This window comes from Mycteria americana, chromosome 2 (genome assembly GCF_035582795.1).
Source record: "Mycteria americana isolate JAX WOST 10 ecotype Jacksonville Zoo and Gardens chromosome 2, USCA_MyAme_1.0, whole genome shotgun sequence".
Lineage (NCBI taxonomy): Eukaryota > Metazoa > Chordata > Aves > Ciconiiformes > Ciconiidae > Mycteria > Mycteria americana.
The window spans coordinates 25,838,371-25,853,517 of NC_134366.1; the positions used below are offsets into that span (position 1 = coordinate 25,838,371).

The following is a 15,147-nucleotide window of genomic DNA, read 5'->3' on the forward strand; positions in this document are numbered from 1 at the left end:
TGGTCAAATCTAATTAAGAGCTAAAGTTTTATTTCCTCACTTGATGTTTGTAAATACAAAGGAGCTCATCAGTTAGTTACTGCTACACTTATTGATCCAGCCACACAACCTGTTAGTATTTTATTTGCTTTAGTCTTTCTAATTGAAAATGGAAGTTACAGAGAAATACAGTGGTCTAGGCATATTGTAGTTCTCATTCTAGATCCTGCTGCTCGCTAAGGTGCCCTACTTGTATTCTGTTCCATTTCTCATCTGGGACAAAACCCTTCATGCCTCATGCATTGGGTTAGCAAGTCACTTTTGTGTTCAGCCATAACAATAAACAAGACATATTTAAAGAGACCCACTAAAGAATTGTCTTTATCTCAGGGGTTGTGTACTCTCTGGGATCATGAACCTTGGTCTAAGCTCTGGGGTTTTGGTTTGTTGGCTTGTCCTGAGCTTGTGAATGGCATTCAAGTCTCCTTGTGAAACTGGCTTTTCACATGGCAAATTTTGTTGCAAAAGTGTCTACCTCCTTCCCCTTTGTGTTTAGTTGTGGGTTTTTTTTGGTTTTTTTTGTTTCCCCTGATATTGACAGAGTTAAAAACTCTGCATGCGTTATCCATGTGGTTTTGTTCCCTTTTCCCTCCTGTTTTCCCTCTAGCGTCCTTTCTCCCCTTTCTACTGTGCTTGGACAGCCTGGAAGAAGAAGACTGCCCCACTGAAACGCTTAGCAGTGTCCATGCCTAGGCAGTGGTACAGAGGAGAACTAGGAGAGAAGTGATGTCAAAAGCTGGTGGTTAAGAATAGATGTTGGTGTGAGGATCTTGGGAAGAGGATTACCACTACAACAGCGGGTCTGGAAGAATGCGAATTACAGGGGCCGTTCAAAGCAGCACAAGGTGTAGAAAGCAGTAACAGGAAGATGGGAAGGGTTGGTGACTTTGACTGGGCTCAGCCAGAAGCCTGTGGGATGGAGATGGGGAGTCTACTTGGACAGGGCTAGTGTTTCCCACCCTTTTTGTCATTGGCGGGGTTGAAGAGAGAGGGGAGCAGAAATGGAGCAAAGGACTTGGAGATGTGTTCAGCTAAGAACAGGTTTTGGACTGTGATTTTTGGGGAAACTGTCAGAAGAGTTTTGCCACTGAGATTGTCCCATCTATAACTGATATTGGATTCCAAACTTCTTGGCTCGAACTTCTTCTGCTTCTGCCAAATATCTGAATGTTTAAGCTTGTTCAGGGAGGATGGATTCTCTGGGAGATTTTAGCTGCTAAAATGCAGCTTTAAAGTATGATTTTCTACTGACTAGATGTAAACTTTGACAAATTGGACAGATTTTTCACAGAAACGAGAAAAAGCATGTCCTTGACCTAAAGTGTAACTTTTGAAGGCCGCCTTTCAATGCATGAGATCTGAGAACTGTTTGAAGAAAAGGTCACCAACATTAAAGAGCGTATTTGTTCTCTCATCCTCTCTTGGAAAAGGCTGACCTGTTTTGACTGGAACAAACGCTATTTGACACAAACTGTAAAAGATGAGGACGTTTGTTTAAAGTTTGGCAAGGCAATAGTGTCATCATACAGGAACTGTTACTTTAAGAGGCAGTGCTATCAATTTTGCCACTGTCATTGTTAATTACTATGATTCTATAAAAAAAAATTTATCTGGAAAAGCAAACAGGAAATTGCCATAATTATAATTGATGCATGACACAACAAGATGGAAGAACGGTGTATATTTTCAAGGGGGCTGGGAAGTGATGTTTTATATCTGTATGTAGTAGACAGACAAGCTGTTGGCTGTTGAGTTGGCCTTTTAAAAAAAAAAAAAAAAAAAATTTCTTACCACCTGTGGTGTTAATGGGTTATGCTGGCAGATCCCTTTAATGTATTCTCTCACATTTCTTGGGTGTGTTTTAATTATGTTGTTGCTCAGAATGCCTTCCAATATGGATTTAGATCCATAGTTTGGTTGGTGTCATGCATCTACACAGGTAATGGTGAATCTGTACTTGAAAATTATGGGGATGTTTTTAGCATAAGTAGGAGGATAGAAACGACTGGCTTACCTCAACTAGGTCTCTTCTAAGCATCACTTAACTTTCGCATCACCCTGTCACTATCAGCTGTGGCTGTCAACTCTGTGAAGCTGAGACATTCCTTCAGCCCGTCTTTTCTGTTCTAGCACCTCTCCTGCTTTCTCTGAGGGCCAGCTGCTTTTTAAAGAAACATACAGGGCTTACCATCTTTTGCTTAAAGGAAAATTTTTGTCCTTTAAAATGCAAATTTCAAAGTTGAACAATGTCCACAAGGTTTAAATAAGCACATGCTGCTCTAGACACTGACATGTTAATACAGATCTTCACTGTAATTTAAAGGTAAATTTGTAAAGTTTGCAGTCATCCTAATTTAGATTCAGTTGTATTCCACAGTGAATAAAGCAAAAATCCTGTGGGTCTGTTGTATGGTTTTCTGTTTCCTCCCAATTGCTTGCACCTTAAATTCAATTAACATTGTTGATGAGTGCTGCAAGAGTAAATGACAATTAAATGACAGGGTGAGAACTGAGACAGTACCCAGAGACCACAGAGCAAAGGCAGGAGGAGGACAGCTTATCTGTTCCTTGTGAGCTAATAGGGCCTTTAGATGTGAAAAGTACACTTAAACCATATTTTCGATGATGTGATTGCAAAGTGGATGACCAGCGGTGTTGGCACCAAAGTGCTTTGCTGTTGGTGATACAGCATCGCTGGCAGTTTCTGATACAAACTCTTTCACCTGATTTAGCCTGGAAAAAAATTTCATCTTCACTTGAATTATCACTGGGTTTTGCTGCTGTAGTGTCTGCCAGCTTGCTTCATCCCTTTATTGCTTTTTTTTTAATGTTGGAAATTAGTTTGCAAGTTACTTGAGCGAATCTTACCATTTTGTAGTTTGCGTGCTTAGCATATTTTTGGATAGGAAATAAAAATTTAAGACAAATCTTATAATAGGCATCAAAGAGATCTAGCCAGAATTAAGGTTATTTCCTGTCCTTAAAAATGTTTTTTAAATGTTCTAGATATTATTCATATTCTAATTATGCTTAAAAGTCTAGTAGTTCATTATTTTGAGTTGCTTTTTAGTGTAAGTTACACTGTGACTGGATGTCATTCACTTTATTATGAGATCTTTGTTCTTCTCCCATACCCACTCCATGTCGTTCTCTTTTCAGTTACAGAACAGTATGCCTTATTTTCACTGTGATTGATTTTGTTTACTAAAATATTTGTAAAAATAGGTATTTGCTAGCTTTCTACCGAGGCTGCCTTTCTTTAACCCCTAAATCATTCCACAAGAGACAAAGCGATGCCATGTTCATTCCAGCATTATTTTCCAGCTGTGGATGAAGAGGCATGTTGAGCCCCACCCACCCAGACTAAGAAAATTGACATGATCCTTTAAAGGCTCCTATCTCACTCCCTCTTTGAAAAATAGGAAGACATATGCCACAAGCCCGTTTTTTTTTCTGCTGCCTAAACTGTATGCTGACAAATCTGGCTGCTTTTCTTGCAGTGTTTTTGCTGGAGGAAATGGCCCACTCAGAAATATAGCAAAAGTAATTTTTTTTTAAAAACAGCTTTTCTGTAGAATTCCTCATTTGTAAGTAGTAGTTAAAGTATGCTGGTAGGCAACTGGGTTTCATGATAATGCAATTACATTCTTTCCTAGGATGCCTTTCTGTCTTCTGTGTACAAAAAAATTATTCATTGCAGGTACATACGGTTAAGTGATTTCTTGTTGTATTGATGCACTGTGAAAAGTGAGTAGCAAAACTTTCACTGACTTCAGCAGGGCATGACTTTCAGTACTGGTACGCAGTTATTTACTCCCTTGTTTAGACAGTGTAATACTAATATTGCAGGTATACTGTTTACAGCAGAGGATCTTTATTACAGTTGCAAAGTCAATCATTCAGAAGTAGTCAGAATTAAGTTTACCTGTGAAAACTTAATTTGGTCCCTCTACTTGTACCGTTCATTCCTTAATTACATAACAGCACCATGTTCGCTCCTGCTGTGTGATCTCTGCCTGTGTTGGATGATGAACCATTAATGTAATTCTGTGTTCTTGATAGGTGGCTCTAGCTATGTGCACCTACTGTGCGTTATTAAAACACAGATGGTTTTGAGATTTTCTAGAACACTCATCACTGTATTCTGACTACTTAAATATTTGTTCATCTTCTCAGCACCCCCCCTTGCTGAGAGTCCTTTTAAATGATGATTTTGAGATGACTTTCCAAGTACTTGCATAGCATTGGGTAATATCAGTGCACAGTGTTGCCTGGGGTTTTGTAATAATTGTGTACACTCTGCGGTTGTGATAAGCATGAATGAAGATCAGACGTTGAAATGTCCAGAAAATGAGGAACATGGTGATGATACCATCTTGACTGACTTAATGTGATGCTCAGCCAATGGTAGAGGTAAGGGTAAAGATCACATTGATTTTCTTCTGACTTAATCCTGATGGATTTTTCAGCTTCTCTGATGGATGGGCAAGGTCCTTCCACTGAAGCTGGACAATAAAGCTGGATCGAGTTCATATCTTGGCCTGTATAAAAATAAAATTTAAGCAACCACTTCTTCCATCTGTGAAAAAAATGAAAGAGCTGGAAACAGTTAATTGGTACAAGCACACAAGTTGGTCACTGCAGGATAAGTTAGGCTGTGAACTTACAGGTTGTCAAAGTGCGAGATAAATGCAAGATAGATACGAAGCAGCTGTGCACTGAAAGCTCATACCCTGGCTTATCTCACGGTAGTGACTTCAGGAATGTGCATCTTGGAGAAGATGAGTTAGTGTTGCAGAAGCCCCTATAATTGTAGTCCGTCTTTGCTTTGAGCACTTGGCCTGGCATTCTTTATTTTAATTTGGATTTTTGTTTATGTAATTTTCTAAGTGTTTGAAAAAGAAAGTGGAAATCAATTTTCCATTTTCCAGTGTTGCCTTTGCACTCCAATGTTACATCATGTTTGCAAGCTCTCATATGGACATGTCCTGCTTGAACTGAAATGCTGGCTGGTAACCTATGACAACTGGTAGCTGTCATAGGTTGCTTCTGTCTGTAAAGTGAAATTGGAGGAGAATGAGGAAAACTGCCAGGCATTTTCATTGATTCCTGCTGAAAGCAGTGGGTTGGTAATGTGTGGGAATCTTGGATTCTGATATGGGCGTCAGTGGAGAATATGTGCTAGTGTCTGTAGGCTCTTGTCTACTTCCCCCTAAGTGTGAGTGCTTGCCCACCTCATGCTGTGTGTCCTGTCTCTTTTCTGTCTTGTCTACACACTCTCGCTTTCCACTTCCTGCATTTTTCCACCTGTGAAGGCTGTTTGGTTGTCCTCTGGCTTTTCTTTCTCCTTACCCAGCCATCCTAGCTTCCACTTTGAATCACAGCCCCTCATGCCGTCTCCCCTTTTCTGTGTTCCTCCTTCCTTGCTCACTGCTGATACTCAGTCTGACCCAAAGAGGTGATTTCAAAAGCTTCTAACTTGACCAAATTTAGAGGATTTTCATGGAGATGGTAAAATGTGTATTCCTGTTTTAAGGGCCTCTGTATTTCCGTATTTTGAGTCTCTACTCCAAAACACAGGGTTTAGAGTTTTTTTTTCAAGGGGAAAGTTACTCAGTGGGTTACGGAAGTTGTTACTAAAGCCTGTTTTTGGGAGATGGGAGGAACTGTTTAGACTGAACACAGTTCCAAAGATCTCATCCTAAGGTAGATAGATATTTATATGAAAATTGTGTCTGAAATTCAGCAAGATGAAAAGACTAATAACAATCAGTGACAGTTTTATTAGTAGATTGTGCTATAGTCCCAGCCATGCTACATGTGCATAAAAAAATAGTAGAAAGGCTCCTGCTTTCACATGCTACCTGCATTGTAGAGTTGTTTTCTGTACACACTGACATATTTTTGGTTTACACAGTTTCCTCCTCTTGAATACTGAAATGGACAGTGAAGGCAAGATATGACTGGCTGCTACAAGATATGAGTAGCATATTACAGTCTTTTTCCATGAGAGTCTGGCTTTAATAGGATGATGTCTCATTATTTTTAACCTCTGTCTGTACTTGTGTCTGAAGAGCATTGGGAGCAATACACAATGCATAAATTTATACCTAGAACATAATGAAAGAGACATTCATTTCGTATGGCAGCAGTCTTCTGTGTATCTGTTAGAATAATATAGTGTGGTGCTTTTTGCAGCTTATTTGATCAGTCCTTCTAATGCTTTGTTCCAGTTCAATAGGCAAAGAGATTTCAGCAGGTTTGTGACTTGCCTTTTGCTTAAGGGACTATAGCCATAGCGAGAAGAACCTCTGAAGGTGCCTATATGTTGTTACACATACTCTTTTTCTGTATTTCTTATTTAATACATACTACACTTTCAAGTAGGAGCAGCAAGTAGAAATTTCACAAATAAAAAAAGTACGTGGTTAAAAGTTCAATCCACTCATGTCAGCCTGAATTTCAGCCTGAGGAGGTAGATGCAGCTAATGTGATCCATGTAGTCCCTCCAGCAAAGCAAAGTTGAAGGGCTTGCAAATCCTTTCTTGCAAGGATGTGAGGCACTGTGCGCTTCCTTAATGCCAGACTGCCATTTTTTTTTGCCTTAATGAAAACTAGAATAAGGGCCATTTGTTAAATCTGGAAGAGACTGTCATGAGGTTGGAATTGGCTGTAAAGAAGGTAATTCAGCGAAGCCTACGTAACAGCCCATTGGAATGATTTGATGCTTTTTCTGTTCTTCCTGTAGCTCACGGATTCTTTTGAAATTTGTTAAGGAACTTCCTCCTAGAAATCTTTCAAAGCTGAACAGTGACCTATATATCTTTATTGCATTGTGTCCACTAAGATCAGAATGGAAGCTGACCGATTCTGTGCATTTATAGGTGTGCAGCTCTGAAGTCAATTACTTGGGATTATAAATAAAGATCACTCTGCAGAATATATCCTGTGGCAAGATGATGGAAAGTCTGTGGTCAGTGTGGTCTTACCTAGGATGTATAGTTTTCACTGAACTGAATTTTGTCATATTAGGGTTGTAGGAAAGCAAAGCTATTTGCTCATTTCAGATGGATGAACTGGAAAATAGCGAAGTGTAGATTTGGGGACTGCATATCTGAGGAGGAAATTTCTGGGCATTTATTACTGCAAAACCAACAGAGTGCTGAATTCCTGTCTCTGTGCTAGAATTGTAAGTAACGTTTTGCACACAGAAAGTCCTGCTGTGTGGGAAGTGGATGAGAAGCATAAGGGACAGTGCACTCCGAGGCCAAATTTTAAAAATTGCTATAGAAAATGTGTAGATGGAAACATAAGTTGCTGGGAAGGGAAGCAGAACTTCTGTAGTTTGTGCAGGCAATAAGACACAGTTGAGTATGTTTGTTCAGAAGACACGATGAGGGAAAAAACCCATGAATGTTTTCTCACTGAAGATACCTTTTCCAGGAGAGCTCAAAGTGAAGAGACTGAGCCCAACTGTTTATGAGAGGAAGTTGGCACTCTGTCAGAGAGCACCATTGTGTCTGCAGAGTGTGACAAGCCACAGAATTTTACAGATACGTTGTTTGGCTGTGAAGCACAACAAATTACTTGCTTTCACAAATTTGTGTTACTGACTGGCAGGTGTGTGCTTTGGTGTCTCAGTAATTAAACAGGGCAGCAAAGGTGCACAGTAACGTTAACAATATTAGATGGGTGCAAACTGCCATGATGTGCTGTCTTCAAGAGTAAAACTCTCCCAACAAGAGATGTCCTCCTAGAGTGACAGTGAGAAAGGGTGAACACTGCATGTGAGGAGTAGCATGGGAAATGGTAAGCACTGGTGCATGGTAGCCCCAGAGGACACCTCAACTACTATATACTGAGCAAAGGAGGCATTTTCATAGCTATACTTTTTAGAAAAATGACAGGAATATCACAGCCTTTGCATATAGTAGAGAATCAGAGAGAGTATCAGCAGCAGTTGTACATTACGGTGAATATAAGCAGTATGAGGTTGAGTTCTTCTGCTACTGCTGAGAAAAGCTTGCAGATCACTGAAATATCAGACAATTTGGAAATCATGGATGATTCTTCTATATAGGGCCACAGTGGAGATCTGTGATTTTTCACAAAGTGAGAACAAGATGATAGTCAGGAATTGCAAGACTGAATTAATTGTGGTAGGATGATCTGAGGACCATAATTAATGTTCAAGCTTAATGTACTTGCCATGTCTGAAAGTACCATCTTTGCTAGTGCTGCTAGTGAAAAGTTTGTCTTCCTGCATGTGGCCTGGGAGTTGACAGTAATAGTTACTGTTGTTGATTTTGACATACAGCTGTGAAATGTTACTTTATGGGCATGCCGGAACAGACCTTTTAAAAACACTCCAAGTCTTCTAGAGGTAAGTCAAGGCTCATCTAAAAGTCACAAGACTTTGTTAATGGAATGTCAGGCTTGAGCTGATGCTGTAAACCCTGCAGGGAGCAAAGCACTGATTTACTGATGCTACTCAGGTTTTGGATAAGAGTTGGCTGCAGTCCATCTGGCTTGACTTGCTCGTGGACTGAGGATACTTAAGAACTCAGCTCATCTGGGAACAGCAAAAAGCTCCTTGACCAACACAAGCAATAAGGCAGCTTGCCAGGAGCTCATAATACATTGAGAGCATCCCCTTGTTGGAGAAGTCTGTGATGGTTATTCAAGCAAATACAATGTGTTTCCTTTAGGTATGCAAATATGGTTATTAGCCCTTGATGGAGAAGTGCTGAGTGTTGGTACTTTTAGTGGCTCAGGTCATGAACTTATGTACAAGTCACAGAAATTATCATCTTGGATGTCATTAATTATTGAAGTATGTCACCGATTCCTCTGCCCTGTTTTTTACTGCTAGAATTTGCTGTAAGAGAATGCGCAAACACAGATGACAGAATGAGCACCTGCCCGTTCAAACGCATATAATATTTTGTCCAAATTGTTTTAAAAAAGCATTTTAGCATTATTTGCTGCTATGCCTCCTCAAAACTCTTTGGGGAAATGAATTAAAAGTGCTGCCATCTGTTTATCTTACATTTAATACTGAGAGTAAAAAAAGAGTGCCAGCAGTTTTGAAAGCAGCATTATATAATTTTGTTTTTAAAAATACGTGCTAAGGATACAGTGAGTGCTAGTACATTGGTCCCACTTTTGTAAGTTGTTGCAATGCTTTTTCAACAACATCTTAGTCTTTTTATCTTAAAAGAAAACAATGTGTGAAATCTGTGGGTGATAATCACTGGATGGAGATGGCATTCTGTGGGAGAATTATTTTGTTCTAGAAGTAACACCGGGCACAGCAGCACCTGAGTTCTCGCTGAGCTCCAGCAGCAGCTGCATTGGCAGCTTCAAAGGTGAAGTCAGGCTTGTCTCAGGCTGATGCTGGTAGATTCCCTGGACTCTTTTTCATTCTCTTGGATGTGAATTTCTGGGTTTTGCCTTTGAATTAGTGGAGTTCATCCAAAGTTCTATCCCCTTTGAGCAAAAAGTTGCCCAAAAGAGGAGGTGTATTGGTCGTTTGTACTGAAAAGGGATGTTTCCGGAAAAAACCACACTGAGCACCATCAGTTCATATTTCATTTTGTTTTTAAAGTACTCTGTGGAGGAAGAAACAGCTTTCCTATTTCAGACAGCTTTTTTCTTTTTTTTTTTATTGCCTTTTTCCCCCTGTTTTTGAGCAACAAATCAGTGTTTACACAAAGACAGGCAATCTTACCAGTAAGAGTCCTGATGGAAGAGCACACAGGGTGATTCTCTTACTTTCACCAGTTACGCTTAGTTTCTCACAATATAAATTGATAGTGGAATTGCTTCTTATTTCCGCAGTGTAAAATTAGTGCAATTAAAGATGATTTTGCTCTCTGTGCTATATTATTTACTGCATTTCACTTGGACTAATGGAGAAGACAGAAATCTCACCCTGCAGGTGATGTTTTGTAGTTCTTGTAATATATGGCAGATATTGAATATTGAGGTTGTAAAAGCAGAGAATTGGATATTAGAGAAGATAAATAAGAGTGGGGGAGGGGACTGAAGAGGAAAGACAGTATTTGCAAAGACCTTGGGGTAAGCTGTTTTCAATGTGCTGTTTAAGCTTTAATAACCCATATACAGATTTTAGCAACAAAGTAATGGCCAACTAGAGGAATTAAAGGCCTCCGGTGATGATCTGAACAGCAAGAGCTGACAGAGGTCATAAATACTACTACAGTTTGACACAGGAGGCAGTTTTTAGGTTCCCAAGCTCTGCATGTATGGTCATTTGACAAGGTTTGAGGGAAGAGCTGGTAAAAGCAGGTGAACTCTTCTCGGGGTTCCCCCAGGTTAAAAATTCTTGTTTCTGGTAGAAGGTACCTTTCAGAACAGTTGTTCTTATTATCTGTTATTTGTATCCATACCTTTTTCAGTAGCAATTTTTTATTGTTGTCCTTTAAAAAAATACAACATATCCAAATCTTTGTGAGCTTTTACTCCAAGAAAGTCTCCAAATTCTAAGATGAGGATCCTATGAAAATTGTGCATGGCTTTTCATTTGAGAAAAAAGCTTCTACTTAATTTGTGGAATGTTAAAAGTTACTAGAGATGCACTGATCAAATGTTTAAAAAGAATAATTGTAATTGCAATAGCTGATTTACAGCTCAGTGGCAACATATTCAGAGCATAGGAAAGATTCTTCTGTGCTGACTCTGAATAGCATGAGTTGTGGAGTGCAGGCCAAAGCAAGCTCATTTGAAACATATCTTCTCACCTCTTCAGCCAGCTTGAAGGGTTGCCTCATTCCTGGTCATGGAGCTTGCTTGCAGGTTTGCAATCCTGTCGCTGGGATATCTGTGATATACTTGCTTTGAAGCTGGTGTATAATATTTTCCCCTTTGCTATCTACCTTCTCCCTAGTGTGAACTCCAAAGTTTTGCTGCTGAGGATGCTTGTAGAGGAACACTGATTCAGGCAGATGCCACGTTGCTATTGTGTTGCTTCTTAGAGTGATCAGCTTGTCAGATCGATCTCTTAAAGACCAGTATGACAGATGATGTGTGTTTACCCTAATTCAAAGCCAGATGACCCGTGGAGTTAACCTCAGCCTGATGTAGCACCCTCAATAGGACAACAAGGGGTAATAGGGCCGTGGAAGCTCCCTAGCTTCCATCTTGCACAGTAGTGGAGTGAGACACACGTTTGGTGTTTCATTATTTTCTTTGACAAAAGAAGAAGTCTGACAGAAGAAAGTTCTACGTTATTCAGTACAGAAATATGCCACTCATTTGCATGTCTTTGTATCTATTATTTACTTTGCTGTAGTGACTGATAGTCCTGCTCATGTATGCATGAGATGACAAGGCACCAATGACAGAATGACATTGGTAACAACACATGGCTTGTCAGCATATATTGCTAAAATATGCCATGTCTTGTGGAACATTAAATATGTGATATGGTATGAACATTAAATATGTATTATGGCGCAAAAGAAATATAGTGGAGGAGATCACCTGAAAGTTCACTAGATAAGTCTTTATTTGTCAGTTGTCTGAAAACATGAGCTAGTGCCATTAAAAAAGAAATACAGTGAGAAAAAACCATGTATTTATTCTTATGAGCTAATACAAATTATTCCATCAAACCTGTGTTATGTTTGAGAGAAAAGAGAATTATTGCTTAAAACACTGTTCTTAGGATAATGTTGCACTTTGTTTAGAAAGCAGCTGTGTTGTGTTGAATAGGAAAGATGATGTTTTGAAAAGACATGCTTGACTTTTATCTGAGACAAAAAGTTATCTTTGAGTATAGAAGCGAACTTGGTGTCTGGTTGATCAGATGTGAGTGATTGATTCAGTTAGAGGAGGCTGCTTAAGGAAAGCAACTCTAGCCACAGCTCATTTTTGCTTCAAAGTGAAGCTGAGTTCGAGCAACAAGGTGGAGAAAATAACACTGAATGGGAAGGCATGATCTTTAAACACACTGAATGTGTGGAACTCATGGACATAGAAGGTATTAAAGTACAACTACTGATTGTCAGGTTATGAAACTCAGTTGTCAAAAAAAATCATCCAAGTCACTAAAAAAAAAGCCAATCAGTGTAAAGTATTTGGATCCTTTTTAAGATAACATGTATGTTTTGCTTTTCAGCTTCTCTTTTGAAAGGACTGAAACACGCTAACATTGTGCTGCTTCATGACATCATTCACACCAAGGAGACCTTGACACTTGTGTTTGAATATGTGGTGAGTAAAGTAGCTAATGTTCTGGGTATGGTCCAGAGTGTGTTGAATTTGATGGAAAAGCTCTCTTTACCATCAGTGATCCATAGGATCAGGCCAAAATAACCCTTTACTTTTTCCAGGAGAGTGGAGTCTGTAAGAGATGATGCTTTGTAGTGGAGTGGGCTGAAAGTGGAAGGCTGGGCCAGACCAGATTCAGAGATGGAGAAGTGGCTGCTAGGGCTCTTGAAGGACCTTATACTGTTCAGTTGACTTTTCGAACTGGTTCCTTACTCTGCTTTCTAGTTATAGTTTGTTTATTAGAGCTATTTCTTTACTGATGTGATTTGGGTAACTTTAAAATAGGTGAGGATAATGGAGGTAAGAAGAACAGGACTGAAATGTTTAACAGGTAGTTCCTTCATCAAAAGCATGTAACAAGTTTAAATGGCTTTTGTTGTGACTGGCTGGTGCATAGTGTCTTTTTATAAGTAATGTCAGTAAAAAAGAAGTCTGGCGCACACAATTTAGAATTTTGGATTATTATTTTTTTGCCATGACTAGTGTTTTACCTACTAATTAAAACTTTAATTTACATAGTACACAGTGTAATGATCTAATTGTATTTAGAGTATTACTTTCCAAAGTCTTGGGCTTGGCCTCCTAATTAATCTTTTTAGTTTTTCTAAGAGAAACATATGGCATTTATGTAGAACTACTTCAGCATTTAGCTGTGGAATTATGCAGTGTACCATCATAATTAACTAACCAGTTTTCACAGATGGGTCCAAGAACATGTAATTTAAAAGAAACAAATGAGTTTAGAGAAGGTTAGATTTTCAGTATAATATCTGTTATTGTGTTGTAGTCAGTAAGAGACTGCATTTATAAAGTACAGTGATTACTAGTTTTAGTACATCCCTGCTTAAGACAGATGGAATTGTTTTGTGTGTTTCTCGGAAGCATGCCTTAATTTTTACATGATAGTGCACACAGCATCTTGTCCAGAGGAGCCATTCACCTTGTCTATTTACATAGAAATGCTACAGTGTAATAATGTGAGTATTCAGCTACAGCAGCCGGCAGAGCAGTTGCATGCAGTACATATTTTTTTACCTCAGGTATAGGAACATTAGTGAAAATTTAATTCCTTTTCTTAAAATGGGTGATTCTTCTGCTCCTGACTTATACACTGAATTAGCATAGGAAAAGCCTTGATATCTAATTTTATGTAACGGTCAGTGTAGACTTATTTGCATAACTTTACATGAATACATTTTGCAGTCCCTTTTATCAGTGGCTGTATTTAGCTCTATTCATCAGAACTGGTTGAGAAATGAGATATATAGAATATATTTCTCCTGAAAACAGATGTGTTTGCCTATTTATACTAATGTCAAATTTCTGGATTTTATATCCAGTAGTAGTGTTTACAAATTCTGGCTCCCAGCCATATGTTATGTTGCTGTCCATGATAAGCACGGACACAGACTAAGCTTCATGCAGCAGCTACTTCTTCTGGATTCACTCAGCTCTTTGTTTTTCAACAGGGTGCTGTTGGGATCAACCCTACTGGTGGTTGCACCTTTTTGTTCCCATGGTGTTTGGTAGCTATTGAAACTGTTTCAGGATCTCATTTAGTAATGGTTTCTAGCAACTGATCCAAATAGTATTTTAGTATTTTGGCTGGTGGGCAGAGTCTCTGAAGGTCGTGTTCAGGAATAAGGGCAAGGATGCTTTGTTCTCTCCAACCAGCCTAATGACTGTATTGTAAAGACATTGTAACTTGCTCCTGTGCCTTGAGATGACAGAATTGCTTCACAAAAGTCTGTGTTCATTGTCAGGTAATGTAAGGTTATAGGCTGATCAAATAGCTAATGCTATCTGATAATGCTTACTGCTTGAGAATGCCCGTGTAACCTGAATTGAATTCTTGTGGGTGTGCAAGATACAGGTTTTAATTGCATGATCACAATGACCTTTTTTGTTCCTTTTGTCAAAGGCCTCTCATTCAGCACCTAATATGAATGTGCAGAGGCAAAAATTACAGTTGCCCATTTAAATCTACAAATTTTGGCTGGTTGACTATGCAATCTAGCTGTGTAATTGGTGTTACTGAGCTCTATATCTGTTATGTCTGGTTTTTTGGGTTGTTTGTTTGTTTTTGTTTTTTTTTTTACCACCTGTACATGGTTTAGCTCAATAATATGAGTGATTTGTACTGCAATCAGTACAAATATTTGTGTGATTAAAATTACATGGTGGCATACATTTTTGAATGACTGAGGCCTAGCAAACCTAAAAGGGGTTGAATTTTATTTCCTTCATAAAATGACATCTTGGAACTGATACACTATTGCAATTAATCACTAGTGGCCATTTCAAACATAGTAAAAACCATTTGAGTGAGATGTCATGATTAAATTAGGGATGAACAGTTAGTGATCCAAGAGTTCTCAGAAAATGGAAACTTTGGGTCGCTAGGTTGGTGATGATTCCATTGGGAAATTAATACTGATGAAACGTCTGAGGTTATCAGAGGTGTTCAATTTCAGCATTGACCCTGAAAAAGTAGAATGAAATTTAATTTCATGTAGCACCTTTCATTGCAAAATGCATTGCAGTAATAAGTTAAAAGCTGAAAGCAGAATAGCCTCTGAAAGGAAACATGGCAGTTATTAAATTCTCTGGGTACCTCAAATTAGAATTTTTTTTGATAAGGAAGTCTGTCAGATGAAAACATGACAGAGCTTTTTAACTTTAACCTTGGTGGTCCCCAGAAGCAAGAAAAGTCAATCTTTAAAAATTCTGTCTGACAGTTGAAGATCAGGAGAAGTTCATTCTCCTTATAAACATTTTGGTGGTGAATATGAAGCTGTCACGTCTGTGGAAGAA

At 38.8% G+C, this 15,147-nt stretch overlaps 1 protein-coding gene across 7 annotated transcripts in view; it reads left to right on the forward strand.

The window, feature by feature from the left end:
* CDK14 (cyclin dependent kinase 14) overlaps positions 1 to 15,147 on the forward strand; it is a 357,378-nt gene that overhangs the window by 126,360 nt on the left and 215,871 nt on the right. For all 7 annotated transcript variants that reach the window (XR_012774172.1, XR_012774170.1, XR_012774171.1 and 4 more), the window contains one exon: positions 12,182 to 12,276. Coding sequence is in view for 4 of the 7 variants with exons in the window: in XM_075492799.1 (XP_075348914.1) it covers positions 12,182 to 12,276 (95 nt within the window). In the remaining 3 variants the exon portion in view is untranslated. The remainder of the gene's footprint in view (positions 1 to 12,181; positions 12,277 to 15,147) is intronic.